Here is a 22,407-nt window from a genome sequence, read left to right as displayed (position 1 = left end):
CTCAGCCCCACCTCTTACAAGCTGTGTGAACCTCTCTCATCCATAAAATAGGAACACCAATACTTCCCAGAGTTGTCGGGAGAACTTAGTGAGATAATATGTATAAATACATTTTTTAGTGTCTAATAGAAAGCTCTTGATAAATATTCCTCACCACCTTTTTTTGTTGTGATGATAATGTAGCCATACATTTAACAAAGTTTTATGGAGCACTTAAATGTGGTAAGGAGTTTTATAAATAAGATTAAATCAAGGTAAAGAGAGAGAGGGTATTCCCAGGTGAGTTTATTCTACATACGTTTACAGGAAAAGGTGAGAAAAGCAGTGTGGCCACACCAGTATCTCCCGTCATGTATATTCATCTTTCCACATGATGGTGACTCACCTCCATCTGTGTCCCCTCCTCTTGAATCTGAGTAGGCTGGGACTACAGTCTGAGGGGCACCATATGGCTTCTCATGCTAACTTGTAAGAGGCCATAAGATTTGCTTGGTCCTCTTGAGATGCTCCCTCTGAGAACCCAATAAGATTCTATGAGAAAGTGAAGCAGCCACATGGAAAGACCACATGTTATTTGGGACAGAGCTCGAGCTGAGGTCCCTTGGAAGAGCCAACATCCATTCCCAGCATGTGGATGAGCATGCTCAGCTGTCTAGGAAAGCAGGGCTGAGCTATCCTTAGAGAGCCTGCCCAGAGTGAAGATTCATGAGCAAAATATATACTGGCATTATTTTAAGACACTAAGTTTTGGGGTGATCTGGTTTGTAGCAATAGATGCTTGAAACAGAAAGCCATGTGGATACCTGTCATGAGAACTTTCTAGGCAGAGTAAGGGTTGTCCATGTGAGGAACAGCAAGGAAGCCATGTGGTAGGAGGGGAGAGAGGAGGAGAGATAAGGAGGTGGGAAGCCCTTGGAGGGATTTAAGCTGAGGTAATATACTTGACATACATTTTTAAAGGCTCAACCTGGCTGAAGTGAGGTGCAAGGAAGGAGGAGATTGGGGAACAGAGTGGAAGCAGGGCAACCAATCAAGAAGCTATTCCAATTGTATAGGCGAGTGTTAATGGTGGCTTGGGCGCAGGTCAGGGTAGTGGAGGTGGAGAGAAGTGATCCAAATTGGAATGTATATAGAAAGTAGAGCCAATGGGATTTGATTGCAGATTAGATTTGACATATTAGAGGAAAAGAGAAGTCAAGGATAGATAAGGGGTTTGGCGGAAACAACTGGAAGGATGGAATTGTCATTTATGGAGATGAGGAAGACTGAGAGGGGCAGGTTTTAGGGGGAAGATCAGGAGTTTGTGGACATGTGAAGTTTGAGATACTTATTAGACACTCAATAGAGGTGTTGAGGAGACAGTTCCCTGGGGAGGTCACTGAAGGCCAGAAGATGGGGAGGAAGACAGAGAAGCGCACAAAGACAGGGAAGGTATCTGGGATGGAGCCCTGGGGCACTCCAGTGCTTAGTGGTGGAGAAAATGAGGAGAAACCAGCAAGGGAGAAGGAGAACTGGCCAGGGGGCTAGGAAGAGAGCCCAGAAAAAGTAGTTCCCAGTGGCCAAGCAGGAAAAGTGTTTCATGAAAGCAAAGGGGGTCAGCTACGCCAAAGCTGCTGATCTGTTGGGCCAGGGAACTGGGAACTGAGGGATGACCACTGGATGTGGTGACATGGAGGGGACGAAGGGACCTTGGCATGAGCAGATTCCATGGAGTGGAGATGGAGCCTGGGAAGATGGGCTCAAGAGCAAGCGGGATGAGAAGAAGAGGGCAGTTTTTGCCAAAGAGACATGGGGGTTAAAGGAGTCTGTGGGGTCAAGAGAGGTTTGTGCCTTTTAAAAATATATGATGATTTAAAAAAATATTTTTGATACCGTGGCCCTCATGTTTTTCTCTTCTATGCGATCTTTGCCTCTCTACTCAGTGGGTGTGACAAAAGTACCAGATGGAACATGTAATCTGTAATTAGACAAGTAGGAAGTAGAGAAGTTCATTTCGAGAACCTTCCAACTACTTCCCTTCCTCCTTCCTTGTGTGGGTCTACACTGGGTATCTCCTTTCTAGTGGTTCAGAAAAGAGTGGGTTCTGCCATCCTGCCGCCTGAAAGCTGTGGATGCCCCATGCTCCAGAAGAATTCTTTCTCACCCTCGCCACTCCCCTGCTCTCTTCCTCCAGGCTGATGAAGAACATCCATCTGATGCTCAGCTAATTCCCCCCCAAGGGTCTACAAACAAAGAGTTCAGGGTTGTGTTAACTTCCCTAAGGATAGACAAACTGGGAGAGTGAGTGCTTTTCACCTCCAGGAAGAAATCAAAATCTCCCGGCACCAGAGTAGTTTGCTGAGGAAGAAGTTTAGAGCGCATTCACTGTCCCAGAGGAAATGTCCAGACTCTCCCCGGCAGAATCAGTACCTACTACTCACAAGTACTCGCCTCCTAGGACTTCTGTCTCATGCAACTTTATTACACGCTACACCAGAGTGGCCAAATGCAGGAACCAAACTGCCTGGGCTACCATCCTCATTCTTACTTTTTCTAACTGTGTGACCTTGGCCACCTTAATTAACTTTTCTGTGCCTCAGCATTCTCAACTCTAAAATGAGGATAACAAGATTACCTAACAATATTGTTGTGAGGGTTGAATGACTCACCATATTTAGCGGGCACATCCTCTAGCCTGGCACGCAAGCCAGAACCATACCAGCCCTCTCTATTGTCACATCTTTCTGCCCTGCGACTCTGTTTTCTCCATCTCCACGTCCCCAGGGCTCAACAATGTGCCTGACGTAGGAGGTGCTCAAGTAAGTGCTCTTTGATAGCAAATACATGAGTGACAGAGAATTTAAGCTTAAAAAATGGGGAGGACTCACAACCAGAGAAACTTGTTGGAGAACCTGCCTTACAGATAGCTAGAAAATGTCCAAAAAAAAAAAAAAAAAAAAAAATCAAATAAAGGGTCAAGAGAGCCCCCAGAGCAAGATGCCTCAGAAGGAAATGAGAGAGGTCATTTTTTTTTAAGATTTTATTTATTTATTTGAGAGAGAGAGTGAGAGACAGAGATAGCGAGAGAAAGCACGAAGGGGGAGGACAGGGAGAAGCAGCTCCCCGCTGAGCAGGGAGCCCGAGGTGGGGCTCGATCCCAGGACCCTGGGATCATGACCTGAGCCGAAGGCAACAGTTTAACCGACTGAGACACCCAGGCGCCCCGAGAGAGGTCATTTAACCTCCCTAAGAGGGCGTGGTGTGGGGACCCCCAGCCTGAAGCCTTGTTTATTGCTTATAAATAACGACGGTTTGTTAAGAAGATAATAAACTGTCTCTTGAGAGCTAACCAGAAAGTAATACATCCAAGGAGGATAATGAAATGCTTGATGGAACTGGCTGCTTGAGGCGTACACAGCACATTATGGGAACCCTTGGGAAACTGGCAGTTAATACCTCCACTTAGGCAAATCCATTTGCTCAGAGAAACCACATTCTTAGGGAGGAAGGGCTGGAGGCCGGAGGTATCCCAGCCTGCCCCAGGACGAGGCCAGGGCTCTTCGTTGAGAAAGTATGGGGCCCCTAGCTGGGGAGGGGCAGTTCACACAAGCGGGTTGGGTCGTCCCACCTCCCCTGGGGTTGGTGCAGGGCTGCATGGTTAGAACTCAGTTCTGGATGGATGTTTAGGAATCTGCAGATTCCAATCAATTCAATGCATTGTTCCTAAGGTCCTAGTCCTAGGCCCCCCTAGCAAGACACTGGGAAAGTGATCAGAGGCATGTTCGTGAGCCACCTCTTCCAGAAACCACTGGGACCATCCCAGCCCAGCTTGCAGGCTCGCAGGCTTTTCAGAGCTGCATCTGGTGGCACTCTGCCAAGTGCACACAATTCTCACGTTGCTGGGGTTTGGGGCAATGGGGCCTCCTCCTCTCAGCAGACAGTATGCCCCTTCTAGCAGGGTCTGTGTCTCAAGTTTCTCTTGTGTCTACTCTTTGACAGTTCCCACCTCAAGGTTTCTAGACAGCTGGGTGCTAATAAGACCTTGTGGATTCAGTGGCCTGGGGCACAGTCCCTGCCCATGAGGCAGGTAGAGGTCACTGTCAGTCAGCAGCCTAATGGAGCCTAATTAAGTGTTAAGTGCAAGGGTTAAGGAAGTAAAGTGGAGGAGGAGAGAGGGGAGGGGCTGTGTCACCTGAAGAAGGATTGTAAGAGAAAGGCTTACCAAGGAGGTGGGACTTGAAATTGCCCCCAAGGGAGTCACTTCACTACGTTGAGCTTGTATATGTAAGAAAATAAAGCAGAATGCACAACTGTATATACAACAGTATCCCATTTCCTCATAATCACAGAGAGAGAGCAAATTCTAGAAGCAAATATACCAAAACACAGTATTAATAACAGTTACCTCTGGATTCTGGGATCATGGATAAATTTTGGATTTCTTGTTGGTATATTTTTATTTTCCAAATGTTCTGTACTAAACATGTGTTACTTTTGTAATCACAAAGCCATGTTACAGTTTTATAAATCAAGCTGGACTTGAGGAAGCAGAGACAGGGAGGGCAGCCTATTTTGCCAAGGAGCTCACTTAACACAGGGAAATGAAAAAGCTGAAACGAGGGGTGCCTGGGTGGCTTAGTCGTTAAGCATCTGCCTTCGGCCCAGGTCATGATCCCGGGGTCCTGGGATCGAGCCCCGCATCGGGCTCCCTGCTCGGCGGGGAGCCTGCTTCTCCCTCTCCCACACCCCCTGCTTGTGTTCCCTCTCTCGCTGTGTCTCTCTCTGTCAAATAAATAAATAAATAAATAAATAAATAAATAAATAATAAATAGAAAAAGCTGAAATGAGAGGGCCTTGAGAAAGTTTCTTTAGTCTCCTCTGGGTTGGAAGATGGGGAGACTTATGCAGGTTTGTAGATTACAGGGAAGGAGCTCCTAGAAAGGAAGACACTGAAAATAGAAGAGAAGCCAGATGGAGCAAGACTCCAGCCTGGGTGAGAAGGGGAGTGGGGGGAGGGCTCAGGGCAGAGTGGAGGACCAGTTTTGCTCACAGCAAGTGTAACCTGTTTCCACGTGTGCCGAGAGATAAGTCCCTAAGTGGGAGCATCTGTCTGTCACTGTGTTCTGCCCATGCCAGGTATTTATGGCATCCCTGACTCAACCAAGGCCAAAATGAGAAAGCAGCCCGGAGGTCACCAGGTGGCAGAGGGGAGGAAGGAGGCGGGTTCCAAGCGTGACAGTTGGTGCTCCGGGCAGAGAGGGCTGCTCCAGGGACAGGGTGTTCCGGGAACAGAGACGAGCTCAGCAGGCAGAGAGGAAATGGGGACAAAACCTGCGCTCTGCCAACATGGAGTAGTTTGAGGGGCAACTTTCTTTACTGACCTCCAAGTCAAGTATGTCCTCCACCAACCATCTCAGTACTGAAATCACCACTGAAGCTGCTGCTAAAATCCAAGTGCTATCTGGGAGGGAGGGAAGGCACACTGAGTGACTCCCTTTCCCTTGCAGGACAAACCCATTTCCCTAATTCATCCCTCTTATCCGTCAAACCCTAGAAAGGGACTCAGAATGCGTAACTTTTGATAGAACCATCTGAAAATAGGAAGCTGAGGCTTGGAGAGAAGCTGGAACTGCGTAGAGAAAGAGGGAAAGGAAGAAAGGCAGGATAGGAGACACTAAAAGCAAACCAGCTTGCTGCCTAGTGAGGTTCAAAGGGTAGGTTCTCATTCACTAACACCCATAAAGCAAATGGCTGCTGGGCACCTGTGTTGCAGGGACTGTCCTGGACTCTGGGGAGAAAAATGACAAGCAGAGACAGACCCAGTCCCTGCTCTTATAACATTTGGTCTTCTGGCTGAGTCAAACTGGAATGAATAATCCCAGAGAAAAAAAATGTAAAACCACCATGGACACAAGTGTTACACATTCGATGATGACAGGATATAACAAAAGATTTGGGGATGGGAAGCAGTTGTCCTAAGGAAGGGCCTGTTGAGCTGACATTGGAGGATGAGCAGGAGCGAATCATGCGAAAATTGGAGAAGAGGTGGGTAGAGAGAGAAGAGCACTGTGCAGAGGTCAGGGCATGGAGAAGGTGGGGCACATTCCAGAAAGTAAAAGAAGCCAGTCTGTAGCAAGAACAAGGCTGTTCTGCGATGAAATTCTGGAATTCCAGAATTCTGTGGGGCCAGAAATGTGGGATGGGTCCAAGTGTAATTGGCCATGATGACAATTTGAGGGTTTTGGTTTTGTGTGTGTGTGTGTGTGTGTGTTTCCCCTGCTATCTACATTGATGGTTTGTTTGAAACAGTTCTAAATATGAGGGTTCTTTCTTGCATCAAGTGAATGAAGACTCAAGGGGGGGCGGAGGAAGGGTACTTATTAGTTTGAAAGGCAGTTTATCTTTCATAAATTAGGAGAAAAGTGAAGAACCCACTGATAGCAGGAAAAAGCATCTTCTAGGGTCTAGCGTGTGAATAAGAGAGATACTCAGTTACTGTGCATTTCCATTTTTTTCCACAGCAGAACATACAGCGAAACTTGGGAACGTGCATGCCTGAAGCCAGGTCCCTCTTATGTTCCCTAACTATGCTGTTTGTGGGGCTGTTGTTGCCACAGTAGTTGGCCTTGCCCAGACAAACGGGCGTTGGTCTGTCCCTACAAATCTTTATCCCAGTCTTCATGGCAAGGAAGGCACTGCCATGTGCTCTCAAACAGTCCCTTGTCCAAGGTTCCTGGTTTGGTTGACAACAACCCCCCAGTACAACTTTTATCGTCACAGCTTGAGATGTGATGACTGGTTTCAGCCCAAGGAACCCGGGGGTGAGCGTCAAAGGGACAAGTAGCCAATTTATTTGCGACAACAGCATGATTTGTAGGGTCTTCTGCCCATCCAAGGGCTCCGTGGAGACACAAACGCCCTCACCCCCCATCCGGGCCCCAGCAATAGTCACTTCCGGCCCCTGATGTTGGGCCATGAGGCCCCACTTCCTGTGTCAGGCAGGTGGGCTGTGGCCGGAGGGGAGGGGGCGGGTGGTTCTGGCGGCTAGGACAACGGCCTCACAGGCCCCCCTCTCCGGCCCTTCCCACTCCTCAGGCGCCCGACTCCTCGGGCCCGTCGTCCTCCGGCCCCCAGCGCGGCGGCGGCGCTGCGGGCTGGGACTCACGCTGCCTTCCCTGCGCTCCACGGCGGCCATCTTAGGAAAGAGAAGGAGCGCCTGGAAACGGGCGCGAGGAGGCGACGGAAGCGGGGAGAGGTCGACTGCTGGTCGGGAAGAGGCCTTGTTTGTGGCAGCTGTCCGCACAGAAGGGTAAGTTCGATTTCGAGGGTAGAGAAGAGGAATATCATAAAGGAGATAAGCAGGCAGAAGAGCCTGTATCACCGGGGACAGAGATCTGGTTGTTTTGTTTAGCGTGCGGTGTGGAAGCTCACAAGTCAGTAGGGTGTGTGAGGATACTTGGTAGGATGGACGCGCAAGTCGGACGACAGGGGGTCTCAGAGTTGAGGAGAGGAAAAGAGGACCAGGAAGTTGTAACTTGATTGTGGAAAGCCAGATATACATTGTGAGCCTTTGTTCCGTGACTGTGATGCAGGAAGGAAGGAAGGAAGGGAGGGAGGGAGGGAGGGAGGGAGGAAGGGAGGAAGGAGAGAGAAAGAAAAGAAGAAAAAGAAAACTATGTAGCAGTAGTTCCTGCCCCCAGGTTGTTTAGGAAAACCAGGCCCCAAAGTGGGTGAAAGGTTAAATGGCCGTATAACAGATGCCAAAGAAGTGGTTGAGACTGTAAGTTCCTATTAGGAAGGGATCAGTGGGGCCCCAAGTGACCTGGGAAGGCTTTCACGGGGGAAAGGGACTCGTGGCCTTTGAAGATTAGACAGGAAACAGGGACGGTGTGGATGCTTCAGGTGGAGGTGCTGATGATATTTTTCCAAACCAAGGAGTAAAAGATGTGATCTGACAAAAAATTTTGAACTATCCAACGCATAGGAGTCAGTCTGGGAGATCAGTCAAGATGCCGGAATACTGGGGTTTGGGGAACGCTTCAGTGGTTTCTAGAACTTAAGTATAACTTAGGAGAACCCGTCCTCATGATTTGAGCCTTTATTCTAGTGCTAGTGGGAAATCACTGAAGAGCTAAGTAGGGGGGGGAGTGACATGGTCACAATTTTATTTTAGAAGATCGTTCTGGCTCCAGCGTGGAGAACAGAGAAGGGGCAAAACAGTCACACAAGGCCAGTGAGAGGCTACGGAAGCCGCTTAGGGGAGGCAGTCACATCAGCTAGGCAGCAGAGAGACGAGAAGAGTGAACAGATTCAAAATACGTAAGAGCTAAAATTGTCAGGGCACAGTGATAACTTGAATGTGTAGCTGAGGAAGAAGGAAGTATCGGGTGATATGGGGATCCTAAAGTATGGTCTCCAAATGCTTTGAAACTCCTCTCATCAAGAGGTGAAGTTCATGTCCCTTTCCTTGAGTCTGGGTTCTGTGACTCCCTGGCCAGTAGAACATGGTGGAAGCGATGCTGGGTCAGTATCTGGGCCTAGACCTTAAGGTACTGGCAGCTCCATTTTCTTTCTCTTTAGAAGTTTGCTCTTAGAATCCGGCTGCCATGCTGTGAAGATGCCCAAACTTCCCTGTGGAGAGGCCCACAAAGAGAGGACCCAGAGTTAGCACCAACTTGCCAGCTAGTGAGTGCACCATCTTGGGAGTGGGTCTTCCGACCCCCGTCAAGTCACCCCGAGTGATGCTGCACGGAGCAAGGACTGTCCCTGCCAAGCCCCATACAACTTGTAGATTGGTGAGCAAAATAAATTATTAGTTTTGGGGTAGTTTATTACATAGCAGTAGAAACACTGTAAGAGGACTGCTAGGTTTCTGGCTTTCATTCGAGGATGGATGGGAGTCGTTTATGATGCAGAGACCACTGAAAAAGCCTAGGTTGGGGAAAAAGATTATGAGTTTGCTTTTCAGCTTGTGAGTTTGCAGTGCTTCTGAGACATTTAAGTTGAGAGGTCATGGGATGCCTGGGTGGCTCAGTGGGTTAAGCATCTACCTTCAGCTCAGGTCGTGATCCCAGGGTCCTGGGAACAAGTCCCGTATTGGGCTCCTTGCTCATCAGTGTCCGCTTCTCCCTCTGCCTGCCTCTCTCTCTCTCTCTCTGACAAATAAATAAAATCTTTTTTAAAAAAAAAATTGAGAGGTCATGTGGGCTGGACTGTTGGGTTTGTGGGTGTGTAGCTCAGGAGGGAGGTTGGGTTTGAAGATGGAAATTGTGAGTCAATTGGAAACTGGTGTCACCTAAAGATGTGAATGTGGATGTGGATCTAGAGCGAAAATAGAAGTGGGTCTTGGTGTGAGGAACTCTGACATTTCCTAGTGGGCAGAGGAGAATGAAGCTGCAAAGAAGACCTGAAAGGAGGAGGAGGAGAACCAGGAGAGGGTGTATCACCCAGCCGACAGAAGAGTTGCAGGAAGGAGGGAGGGAGGGAAAGAGGGAGGGAGGGATCCCCAGGGTCAAGTGCTGCCAGAAATACAAGAACAGGCTGAGCCAGGCCCACTTTCCCCCAGGCCTCCCAGGGACCAACATCACAGTAAGCAGTATGGCTGGGTTACCAGGAAGCCTGGGGATGGGACTGGGGAGCAAAGGCAAGATGAGGCTCACACCTGCGTCCACAAGCCAGTTCCTCCCTGGAGCCTTGTTTCTTAAACAGTAGTCCCTAAATCAGCATCATCATCACTTGGGAGCTTGTTAGAAATGCAGACTCTCAGGCCCTGCCCTCCTGTATGGGTCTGCACATACACTTGGGTCCCTGAGTTGAGTCACCAAATCAGGCGCTGGACAGTAACTCAGGGAAGCCGCCAGATGGCGCAAAACTGACTCGAGTCACCAGCGGAGGATCAGCCCGGGCAACAGAGGTGACTGATCACACCTACTTTCCCTCAAGTTTCCAGATCTAGCTCTTAAACGTAGCCTGCACATCAGAATCACCTGGGTAACGCCTCAGTTCAGGAAGTTGGACACCTAGATCCCAGCAAAGACCCCCCCCCCCCACACACACACACTATGGATCAAGCATCCATGGATTTATTGAAATATCTTTAGGTGGGGGAGAAAAATATATTTTCTCATCTAGTATATTTTGGGATGATAGATTCCTTTATTTCTCTGTGTAAAGCAGTGCCTTCCTCAGTTTTTCTAATTTAACCTTCAAAAAGGTTTTCTCTAGTTCCAGGAAGGTGGGGCTTTTTTTGTTTGTGTCTTTTATCAAGTCTTCAAAGATTTTAGTGACTCCAGGCAGAGCTGCTTACGGACTTTTTATTCCTCTGGTGGGTTCCTACTTTGTGCAACTACTTCCTTCACATCAAGTCTCATGGAGTCTAGTGGCTGGAAAAACTCCCGGAATGGAAGAGCCTTAGTTCTGTGCACAAGCTGGGGTGTTTTCTCTAACAGCCTTTGGGAGGGCTGATAACTCAGGGCTCGTCCACAGTGACTCTGACTCTCTTTCTTGGCACCCTTCTACCAGACCCCAGCACTCAGGCTATGGATTACCAAAGTCTACGAATTCTCTGTAATTTACACTTGCCCACACTAATAATATCAACAGCAATAATAACGGGCGTTTATTGAATGCTTATTATGTGCCAGGCACTGTTCCAAGATCTTTACATTTACAAACTCATTTACTATCCATAACAACCCTGTGGGAGGCACACTGCATTTTTGCACGTTATGGATTACCCTTCCCGTTTCACAGAGTGGGAAACTGAGGTTTCTGAAGGTTAACTAATTTGCCCCGGGCTAAAGTCGGTACAGGAAGAAGGCTGGCCCTCTCAATGCCTGTGAGGCAGTAGAGTGAGGTGATAGGAGGGGGTGGGGACCCCTGCTCGGGAAGGGTGAAGTATTCTGTCACTGACAGTGTTTAGAATTGTCAGGCTGATTTTCAGTTGGTTTTAGGATTGTTTTTAGATTTTCTAATGTACTGCCTCCTATTTGGGTCCTTTCCATATGTGTTATCTTCTGCCTCCCCAAAGTCTGTGGAGTCCTGGGGCCCATTGGCTCATCAGCTGCCCAGGACAGCAGCAAAATCTAGGTTATTACTGTGCAGGTTCAGATGGAGAAAGGAAGAAGGGCAAAGGCCAGTAGGTCCTCTGGAACCCAGCTCAAGCTCCACCTCCTTCAGGAAGCCCTCCCTCATTTCCCTGCTCCTCCCTCTGGTGTGCTCTCCTGAGACGCTGTGGGGAGGACCACCCCGTTGCTCTTAGGTTTGACCTTTGAACACCCTCATTGCTCACTTGCACAAAGCAATGGCTAATGGCTATTCTGTCCCCAGGTATTTCCATTTGGCAAATTGTCTGCGTGCCCCGAGCTGGCCACTGACCCGGCCACCAACCCCGTCTCCCCCTGCCCCACTGCTCCAGCCCCTTCCCCTTAGTGTAAGGTATGGAGGCTAAGGTGGTGGGCGCGTGAATCTGGACTGGGCAGTCTGGGAGGGTGGAGGGATGGGGATGGGGGCAGAAAACGCACATGAGCCTGAACACAGGCCCAAGAACTGGGTCCATTGGAGAAGTTCACCCCAGGGTCACGTGCCTTCTCAAAGGAAGAGGGAAAATGTGCAGGCAATTCAGAGTTAAGGCCACTTTTCATTCTAAGCTGGGGGAGCATTTTGTTTTAGAGTTTTTTCCCAGGCCAAAAATGCACTGGTTGCAGCCAGACCGCAAATGCAAGGATGTGTACTGGGGGGTAGGGGGGAGACATCCCTGGCAAGACTTCCAGCTAAGAAGAAGAGGATCAGAGTGTCCCTGGCCTTGTCCAGGGAGGATGGTCGTTTCCTTGCAGCCTCCCTCCCTCGGGACTTGAAGTACCCTGACTGTCTGGATCTGATGTCATTCCACAATCCTCGCTCCTGAGACACTTGCACCAGCTACGTGCTCAGTAAAGAGGTTCGGAGGAGGGAAAGACCCAACCAGGCTCTCCAGCCTGAGCAGGAGGGCATCTCTGCCCCCAGTCATTTGGGTCTCTGGGGGGCGGGGGGGCTTGAGCCAGACTGAGCTGATGGATCTTTTCCAGGTCTCCCTCTAACCCTTGGCCCAGCCCTCCCCCAGCACATCCACCTAAGGTCTCAAAGGACAGGTTTCGAGCGTTGGGAGGAGTGGGGTCCGCTGGGCAGGCAGGCCAGCTGGCCCTGGGGCTTGCTGTAGGGGCTGAAAAGCGAGCTCTAAATCAGAGCCTCCTTGACCCCACTTCCCAGGCCTTGGGGCTCCTAAGTTTCCCGGTAAAACTCTTTACCTCCTCCCCATTCTTACCAGATCCCTGAAGCTTGCAACAATTTCTAAATTGCAGGCCGATGGGATTTCTCAGCATAGCCAAATAGAATGAATGAAAGATACGCCTCAAATTCCCCCAACCCCAACCTCCCAGCTTCCATTCTCCACTCTACTTCTTCCCTGTGCCCAGTATCCTTACCACCAGCGCCTCCATCCGAACCCGTGAACACTCCACGGGCCCCACGCAACCACTTTGCTATTGAAAAGCACTTGATTTGGATTTAACCATTATATCAACAAATGTCTGATTTCTATTTTGTGGGGCTTCCCCATCTTCCCAGTTTTCAATGACCAGAGTATCAGAAGGGGTGAAGAGCTTTGACCTTTGGAAAGGGCCTTTCTAGTTTTTGAAGGATTTGAGTCTTCTCTTGCTCGGGGAATGATACTAAGTTGGGTTGCTCTTCTGCCTTGGTCTCCCTATACGTGATAGGGAAGTTATCACTTTTACCATCGCCTTTTTCTCTAGTTTTAAGGCAGTGGTTAAAATCCCAGGTAGTGAACGTATCTAGAGCCACGCATCCTGGATTTTCTGGGACAACCTTGATTACAAATACTTGGTCCCTATTGTCAGATCTGGTGTCCGATCTTGTGACCCGATTTGGGATCAGAATTTATGGTCTTGAAAATTTGTGAATTATTCCTTCCAGAAATGGGCTGGAATTTTATTGATTAATATGCATACACAAACCATTCTGCTGCTGGGCGCTGGCCTGCCCAGCAGAGCCTGTGATGCTGCTCAGCGGGAATGCAGCCCTGTTACTGGCGGTCATCCCTCGGGGGGCACTGGGAGACTGTCAGCACTCAGTCCCCTTGTCTCCCCCCCCCCCCCCCCCGGGCGCCAGACAGGGGAGGGGCTTACTCACCGGCCCAGAGCGTGCACAGCACAGGCTGCATCTTCCCCACCATGGTCTCGCTTCCTCTGTGCCCCAAGCCCAGCCTGGCAGGGAGAGGCCCCGGGCAGGTCTGGGCTGGCTAGTTAAAGTCACAACGGCCTCTGGCCTGGCCCAGCCCTCTGTCCCTGTGGTTTCCCTTCTCCTGTATACCTTTGCCCAGCCTGCCCCCTCCCCTGCCAGCTGCTCAGCAGGACTGGCAGGTGAGCTCACTTATGGGACTGGACTCCTGCTCTGCCTACGCCACCAGAGGCCTTCCCCATCTTCACCTGCCCCCCCCCCCCACACACACACCTTCTCTCCACTTAGCAGGTGTACAGAGCCCTGGGCTTCTCACCAAGGTGTGGGCTTCGATAACAGGAAATTACCATCTCGTCATAAAAAGGGCATGATCTCAGGGGCAGGTTTTCAAAGCCAATAAAACAAGGGTGTTGCCCACAATTGCTGGAATACTCCCAAGCACAGTAGGATCTGTTCTTCTATTTCCCTCCCTTTCCTACAACCCCCACCCCACCCATGCTACAGACAGATGCATAAAGAAGACAGGAAGTCTCTAGGCTCAGAGAGTTGATCATTTGGTTGGGGAGATAGAGAGTACACAAGTAAACAAAGGAGACAATCCTAGAAATAACCAGACCAACTTGTCTCAGTTTGCTGAGACTATTATAAGTAACGCTGCAATAAACATAGGGGTGCATGTATCTTTTCCCATTAGTGTTTTCATTTTCTTTGGGTGTATATTCAGTAGTGGAATTACTGAATCATATGGTATTTCTATTTTTAATTTTTTCAGGAGCCTCCGTACGGTTTTCCACAGTGGCTGCACCAACAGTGCAAGAGGGTTCTTTTTTCTCCACATCCTTGCCAACACTTGTAATTTGTTGTCTTTTTTTTTTATTTTAGCCCCGCTGGCATGTGTAAGATGATATCTCATTGTGGTTTTGATTTGCATTTCCCTGATAATGAGTGATTTTGAGCATCTTTTCATGTCTGTTGGCCATCCATATGTCTTCTTTGGGAAAATGACATTCAGGTCCTCTGTGCATTTTTTAATCAGGTCATTTTTTTTGGTGTTGAGTTATATAAGTTCTTTATATATTTTGGATATTAACCCCTTTTAGGATTTATCCTTTGCAAATACCTTCTCCCAATCAGTAAGTTGCCTTTTCATTTTTTTGATGGTATTTTTTGCTGTGCAAAAGCTTTTTATTTTGGTGTAGTCCCAATAGTTTATTTTTGCTTTTGTTTCACTTGCCTCAGGAGACATATCTAGAAAAATTAAAGAAATTACTGCCTATGTTTTCTTCTAGGAGTCTTATGGTTTCATGTCTCACACTTAGGTCTTTGATCCATTTTGAGTTTATTTTTGTGTATGGTGTCAGAAAGTGGTCCAGTTTCATTCTTTTGCATGTAGCTGTCCAGTTTTCCCAGCACCATTTATTAAAGGGACTGTCTTTTCCCCCTTGGAACTGTCCTGGTTTTAAAGCAGAAAGTTCCTTGTCCCTGGAATCTCTTAGTCCCAAGCGAGGTGGGAATGGTTGGTCACCCTACTTAGAGTGTGATGGTGCTAGGGGGAACATAACATGGACATGGTACAGGAAATGAGATTGGGGCAGGGGAGGGGGCCCCACTTTAGATTGGGTAGTCAGAACAAAATGGAGAGATGGTGTTATGGATCTCTTTTTTACAAAATGGGATCTGAGTCTCAGAGAAGTGAAATGAGTTCTCAAAGGTTACATGGCTAGTAAGTGGTTTTCTGATTTCTAGTCCACCATTTCAGTGGCCTGATGTCCCACTCTGCAGGTAACTGAGGGTATATAGAAGACAGAGGCCATGTCCTCCTCCTGAGTGGTCCCTTCTTATCTGTTGCCTCTCTTAGGTGTGTTGGCTCTCCATCTTTCCCTCTCCCACTTCCCTGCCACCTTTTTATTCTCTGCAATGGCATCCTGTCATCTTGAGCTTTACCCTGATTGATGCAGCCCTTCAGTCCTTCCCTAACCCTCCCCCCACACCCCCATCTCACCTCTCTCTCAAACCACCTTTCATCTTTATGGAACCTTGAAGTGTGTGGGCCTGAAATGAACCCCCATGTTTTCTCAATTGTGGTCATTCTTAGGCAGCCAATTACTGAGTCCCTGTTTTGACGCCCAGGATAGAGGTTTGATGATTGGTCAATGGTGGTGCCATGTGCCTCCTCAGAGATATGTTCCTTGCGACTCTTTCTAAAGGAGCCCCCCACTCCGGCCCTGCCAAGTCTCTGTCACACAACCTGTTTGCTTTCTTTTCAGTTCTAACCACTGACATCCCCAAACTTTGTTCATGCTAGTCCTCTCTGGAATTCCTTTCCCCATCACATCTGCTGTTATAATCCAACTTGTTTTTTAAAGGCCAATGCATGTATTATTACTTTTTCTATGAAGCTTTTCCTGACTTCTTCAGCCAGGAGGTCTCTTCCCTTCTTTGAACTCACACAGCACTCTGGATCTCTCTTAGGATACTTAACAACATTCTGCCTTATGCTTGAGTTTTATTTTTAACCTGTGTTTCATTCCTCCTAATAAACTGTGAGCTCATTCATTCATTCAGCCAATTTTTGATGATACTATGTGCAGGGCATTATTCCACTTAGCTAGGAAGAAGGACAGTTTTGAGCATGTAATTATGTGTCTTACTAACTTTGGTCAAGGATAGTACCTGATGCATAGTGGGTAATTTTGAATGGGTAGACAAATGGATGGACGGACTGATGGATGAAGGTGTAATTATAGAATGTGTGGGATGAGGGGGCTGAACTATTGGGTTTTTGGTTTGCTTTGGACATGGTGATAATAAGAGGTGACAAAGAGGAGTAGAGTGGGTTATGAGCTCATTTGAAGTGTATGAAGCTTGTGGAAATTTTTTTATTTTTAGAGAGAGAAGGAGCATGGTGGGGGGAGGGGCAGAGGGAGAGGGAGAGAGAGAATCTTAAGTAGGCTCCGCGCCTAGCATGGAACCCAATGTGGGGCTCATTCTCACAACTCTGAGATCAAATCAAGATTTGGATACTTAACCAAGTGAGCCACCCATGTGCCCTGAAGCTCATGGAATTTTTATACCATCCAGGTTTGCCACTTGACCATCACCATGAGCATAAATGTGGGGAAGGGACTGTGGAGGGTGAGCACAACTGCCCACTTTACTCTCCAGGGTCATTGCTGTTCAAAGAAATGTAACCCTGGTCAAAGCCATGACCATACCCTTTAGTAGCACCATGGTGGGCTCCCGACGTTGATCCAAGGCCCCTCCCCATTCTATATATCAGGTATTTTTTCCCAGGGCCCTCCAGACTGACATGGGGCTTGGATACAGTTTGTTTCATTCTTCGAGATTTTTGGTGTTAGACCATCTTCTGAAAAGACTTTGAATAGGTAGCCCCAGGCAAGAGGGTATGAAGAGAGAGCCCCCCAAAAACCCTTTTCTTCAGGCCTCTCCATCAGTGAAATGTGACCTTCTCCTAACTTTGCTCCTCAATGTCAGTGTCCGGTGTCCAGAGAATCAGCCAGGAGGGAAAGAGTTAAGTGGGGCCTGCTTTCACGTCTGGGTCCTGAGACTGCATTCCTTCCTCCTAGAGATCTGCCAGGCTGTGGGGCCAGAGGCTAAATTTAGAAGGTAGCTAAGATTTCCTGTTAACAGCTGTCCTGCCCCTCAGAAAAGAAGCACTGGAGAGAGGAGAGAGGTTGGTCCCTCTCACTGGTCGGAACTTTGGGCCATTTTATCTGGGTCCCTCAGCCCTTGTGTGACTGCCCTTTGGTGTGGAGATACAGGCAAACCCGTGGTGAGTGTGCTTTTCCCTTCGTTTTGTCCTGTGAGCCCAAGACTTACAAGCAGAGGAGGGCAGCAGCTCTGCCTTGAGTGTCAGGGCCTAGCCATGTGTGGGACCAGCCCTGAGGGATTTCATATTCCGCACGCAGTAGGCTGTGGGAGGGCGCCTTGGCCAAGGGTAACGACTCCTGTGGTCTTGGGTAGAGACACTGAGGAAGGCCAGCTTCGCCTCCCCCAGCAGAGGCAAAGGTGTATGCGTGTGTGCAGGCAGGCTATGTGCTTGTACGTGTGCCCACGCGTGCGTGTGGGGGCACACCCAGGGGTTTCGATAGAAAGATCTTTCTGGTCTAGGGAATTCACTGCTTTCCAGCTGCGTTAGCTCTATTCATGCAAACCCAGGACCCTGTTCCCCTCACTGCTTCCCTGCTGGCAACTGAGGAAGGAGCCAAGCTGTCATTTCTTAAATATCGTGACTCCAAGGTGGATAGTTTACACAGCTTGGGTGTGTGCGTCTTGGTGTCCTGGTTTAACGGTAGCTGGGCCAAGTCAGACTGGGTTTCCCCCCCATGGGTCCTCTCCCCACCAGAGAAGTAGCATGTGGTGACCTTCTCCCCGACATCACTGATATGCCCCTTCCCCTCCCCCCTCCCCAAAACCTCTAGATTCCCTAACCACATTTGTCATGCCAAACTTACAGTGACCAGCAGGCTGTCATGGCAACCAGTGGGGACCCAGAGGAGGAGCAGGTAGTCCCAAGTGAAGAGGATGAAGCCGACGTGAGGGCCGTGCAGGCCCAGTACCTCCGGAGCCCCTCCCCCAGCCAGTAAGTGTGCGCTTGCCATGCTCCCTGCCCCTGCAGCCCCACAACACGAGTGGGCGGGGGGGCATGATGAGATGTGGGCCCCGGGGGAGCCTACAGCTACCACCTTAAGTTCACTCATTCAACAAGTATTATTGGGTACTTTTTATGTGTCACACTTTCTGGAAGAGGCAAGTAAGCAAACAGACCGCATTTTGATGTGGCGTGGTAAAGTGCTGGAATTCGTATGCCTCAGGTCTAGGGCATGGTGGGCCAGGGAAGGAACCACTGGACTTGGATGGGTCATAGGAGGCTTCCTAGAGGAGGTGATGCTGGACCTGAACCTCGAATGAGGAGTAGGAATCTGACAGGCCCACCTGGAGGGTGATGCTTGACTCACTAGGATTGAGGCTGAGGATGGGGATGCTAGACCACAGACGGTAAGAGAAGGCATCAGGACAGGAAAGGGCATTAGACCAGGTCCTAGTACTGAGATAATTTCGCATCTGTGATCAAGCCATGTCTTTCAAACTGGGATATGTGCACACCTGAAGGTAAGTGGCAGTGTGCGCAGGGGTAGATCAACATGGTGCATCTTCCTGGAGAGTCCTCTTAATTTTATGACAAGTAATTTAAAATTTTCCTTTACATAAAATCATTGAGGCTATATCATGATGTAGATTGGAAAATTTGCATGAAATTTTAAGAAAAACCATGAGACATCAGAGAAATGCTTACTTGCCTGCTGAAGCAATGGTGTGTGTGCCTATTTATTTTCTTCTGCCATAAATCGTAGTGGAGGACCTGACTTCTAATCTTAGTTCTGTCACCAAACTTATGTGAAGAATCCCTTTAATTCTTGAGCCTGTGTCTTCTTATCTATAAAAAAAGGAAGGAAAGATCCAACTAAGATATCTCATGGTAACTTTACCTCAAACTGTCTGATTCTGCTTGTTCTGGGATCTTGCTGGCTTTTGCTTCTCAGAGCTTGAAAACCTTCCCCACTGGAATGAGATTCATCACTCATGGGTCAGGACACTTGGTCCAGATGTTGGGGACTTTTCCTTTAAAATTCAGCATTATGTTCCCACTAAGAAAACCTATCAGGATGGCGTTTTTAAAATGTATCCCTCCCCTGTCTACACTACCAGACAAGGCAGAGATAGTTTTGTGTGCGATTGAGGTAAGTGATGGACGGCTTTGTGTAGTACTTAGGGTAATGTTAGCTGCTTTAGCAATTGGGTATTTTTTTCTCACCCAAATAAATTCCAAAACAGGTACCTGAGCAGTGATTCAGGAACTGAGGCTCCTTCTATCCTGTAGATCTTCCATTTTAAGGCAGGCTGCTAAAGTTACTGGGCTCATCAGCATCAAGACAAAATGGAAAGAGAATGAGGAATCTCTCAGGAGGTTTTTATGGGCCAGGCCTGAAAATGGCCATTTCTCTTCCACTCATTTTCCATTGACTAGAACTTAGCAAAGCCATGCTTTCTTATAACAGGGGATGGGAACTGAGGTCCATGAGTCCAGGAAAAAGAGGAAATGGGTTTGCTAATACATAGCTGTCTCAGCCACAGTATACCTCTGTAGACAGCTAATATTCATGCTACCTTTTTCCCCAATCATGAAACTCCCAAAGGAGACAATCCCAAAAGCAGTTTACCAACTGCTACATACAGTTCAAAGGCTACGTTCTCTGCCTACATGTTAACTAACTGGAATTTAAATAAAAACTTGGGAAAAAAAAAAAAAGGCTAGATTCTCTGAAGGGCGTGCATCTTCTTGCCCAGGTTAGAGTGCAGCACATTATGGTCCACAAAACAGGCTCCCATTTGATAAAGGGAGGAGTGGGAGGTATGCAGTCATCAGTCCATATAGTTAATGAGCTCGTCTGCCTGAGAAGAGAGAAGATCTCCCAGACTTGACCTTGATTTGGCCCTCAGGGAGCATTTCCTTGTCTGTTGTTCTCTGTGGCCTCTAGCTCCACCCTCTGGGACTTTTTCCTTGTTTGTTATCCTCCAGAGCCACATCCAAAGTGAGCTTGGTGAGTGTTTTCCTTGAAGGCTGTGTAGCTTTGGCAGACTAAGTCCTGCTTATGGAAATTTGGGGGCCCAAGGGCTGTTTAAGGCTGAAAGCAGCCAAAGGCTTTTTAAGGCTCATGGTTTCTTTGAAAATAGGATCTCTTTAAAAACATAATAGGTTTCTGATGGGTATAGACCAGACAACCTCATGTATCAGAAACCACACACCAAGTTCTTTCTTAGACATAATTTTCCATCTTGATTTATTTCTTTGCCTCCTTGTCTGCATACGTCACTGTCTAAGCTTAAGGCTGTTATCTTCAAAAGGTATCTAATACCTTTATAACTAATGAACAAATGAGGAGAGAATGCAAAGCCAAAATGTAATCAACCCAAAAGAAGGCAAGAAAGAAGAGAAAAAGAATATAGAGAAAGCATAACAAATAATAAGAAAACAGTAGGATGGTAGATTTAAACCCAAGTGTAGAAATAATTACTTTAAACCTAATAAAAATGAAATACTCCAACTAAAAGCAAATACTGTCAGACTCAGTTTTTTAAAAAGCCTACATACTGCTTATAGGAAACACACCTTAAGAAATAGAGATATACAAGGGGCACCTGGCTGGCTCAGTCACTGCAGCAGGCTTGATCTCAGGGTCATGAGTTCCAGCCCCACATTGGGCATGGAGCCTACTTCAAATTAAAACAAAACAAAACAAAACAAAATAGAGATAGACAAAGGTTAACAAAGGCTAGAAAACTTAGACTACTCTGTCCTAGTTACAGTTGCTCTACCTTCAAAACCTAGTGGCATAAAACAACCACTTTTTAATGTTCACAATCAGGAAACTGCATGAGGTACAGCGGTGTGGCTTGTCTTTACTCCAAGATGTCTGGTGCCTCAGCTGGGAAGCCGTAGGTTCTGGGAGGACTTAAGGCTAAGGATGACTCACCAGCTGAGGGCTGGTAGCAGAGAGGCTTCTTCACATGTGTGACACTTCATTTTGAGCCGGGCTGTTGGCTAGAGCACCTAACATGGTCTTTTCTTGTGGTCTTTCCATGTGGGCCAGTTTGGTTTTTCCCATAGCCTAGTAGCTAAATTCCAAGGGCTAGCATCCAAGAGAACAAGACAGACGTGCATTGATTTTCATAAGCTAGCCATAGAAGTCATGTAAAGGACCACAGAGGCTCAAAAGGAGGCAACCTAGACTCTGCCAGCTCTGCGGGAGTTTCGCAGTAACCCTGTGAAGAGAACAAGTGGGATAGGAACTATTGCGGCCATCTTTGGAAACTACCAACTGCCGCAATCACAAACTAAAGCTATTTACTGACATCAGACAAGGAAGAATTTAAGGACAAAGAAGGATGTTTCACAATGATCAAAGGTGTGGTTCACCAGGAAGGTGTAATCATTTAAAATTTCTATGATCTGGGGTGCCTGGGTGGCTCAGTCAGTTAAGCCTCCAACTCTTGATTTCAGCTCAGGGCATGAAATCAAACCCTGCATTGAGCTTCATGCTCAGCAAGGAGTCTACTTGAGAGTCTCTCTCTCCCTCTCCCTCTGGCCCTACCCCCACTCATGCTCACTTGCTCTCTCTAAAATAATAAATCTTTTTAAAATAAATAAAATTTCTATGATCTAATAATGTAGCCTTTAAAATGTATAAAGCAAAAAATTGACAGAACTAAAGAAAAAAATAAAATCCACAATCTTAGTCAAACATAAAATTTTTATAAAAACAACCTCAGCAACTGATAGTATGAGGCAAAAAAAAAAATCATTAAGAATATAGGAAGGGGGGTGCCTGGGTGGCTCAATCAGTTAAGCGCCTGACTCTTGATTTCAACTCAGGTCATGATCTCAGGGTCATGAGTTTGAGCCCCACATGGGGTTCCCCGCTCAGTGGGGAGTCTGCTTCTCTCCCTCTGCCCCTCCTCCTGCACTCATACACTCTCTCTCCCCCCCCTTTCTCTAAAATGAGTAAATAAATCTTAAAAAAAAAGAATTTAGGAAGTTTGAACAAAACAATAAACAATATTAACCTAGTTGGCATTTATAGAACGTGTACCCAACAAGTGCAGGATACACATTCTTATCACATGCACACGGAACATTTATCAAAATAGATCATGTACTGGTCATACATGTGTCAACAAATTTTTAGATTTGTTATATGCTTGAAATCATATAAAATATGTTCTTTGACCTTGGGGGAATGAAGCTAGAAATCAATAAAAGCAAAAATATATGATCGAAATTCTAACTAAAACCACAATTCAATACTACTACATACTCACCAGACCATCTAAAATTAAAAACCGATGGTGGCATCTATAAATGAGGATGTAAAATAATCAGAACTCCATTCATAGTTGGGAAGAGCATAAATTAGTACAACCACTTTGAAATCTCTTTCATAGTATCTACTAAAGCTCAACACATGCCTGTCCTGTAACCCAGCAGGCTCACTCCCGACACATACTTAACAGAAACAAGGACATTTGTGCACAAGAAGAGAAGACCTAGAATGTTTCTGTAGCTAACAGCCATTAAGGTACAGAATGTGTATACAGTATGATGAACTGTCTGGT

The 22,407-nt window shown here is 47.4% G+C and overlaps 2 protein-coding genes across 2 annotated transcripts in view; one reads left to right on the top strand and one right to left on the bottom strand.

Moving 5' to 3' along the window:
- GPA33 (glycoprotein A33) overlaps positions 1–13,207 on the bottom strand; it is a 45,905-nt gene extending 32,698 nt beyond the window's left edge. The window contains 1 exon segment of the mRNA XM_035011035.1: positions 13,165–13,207. Coding sequence (XP_034866926.1) covers positions 13,165–13,207 — 43 coding nt within the window.
- Positions 13,208–16,882: 3,675 nt separating this feature from the next.
- Positions 16,883–22,407, top strand: part of STYXL2 (serine/threonine/tyrosine interacting like 2) — a 29,667-nt gene continuing 24,142 nt past the window's right edge. The window contains exons 1-2 of the mRNA XM_035010919.1: positions 16,883–17,005; positions 17,690–17,815. Coding sequence (XP_034866810.1) covers positions 17,706–17,815 — 110 coding nt within the window. The 5' untranslated portion in view covers positions 16,883–17,005; positions 17,690–17,705. The remainder of the gene's footprint in view (positions 17,006–17,689; positions 17,816–22,407) is intronic.

This window comes from Mirounga leonina, unplaced genomic scaffold, assembly GCF_011800145.1.
Source record: "Mirounga leonina isolate KUSES-001 unplaced genomic scaffold, KU_Mleo_1.0 Mir_154, whole genome shotgun sequence".
In the NCBI taxonomy this organism is placed as follows: Eukaryota; Metazoa; Chordata; class Mammalia; order Carnivora; family Phocidae; genus Mirounga; species Mirounga leonina.
Note: the sequence above shows the minus strand (reverse complement) of the source record. Positions and strands in the feature narration are given on the sequence as shown.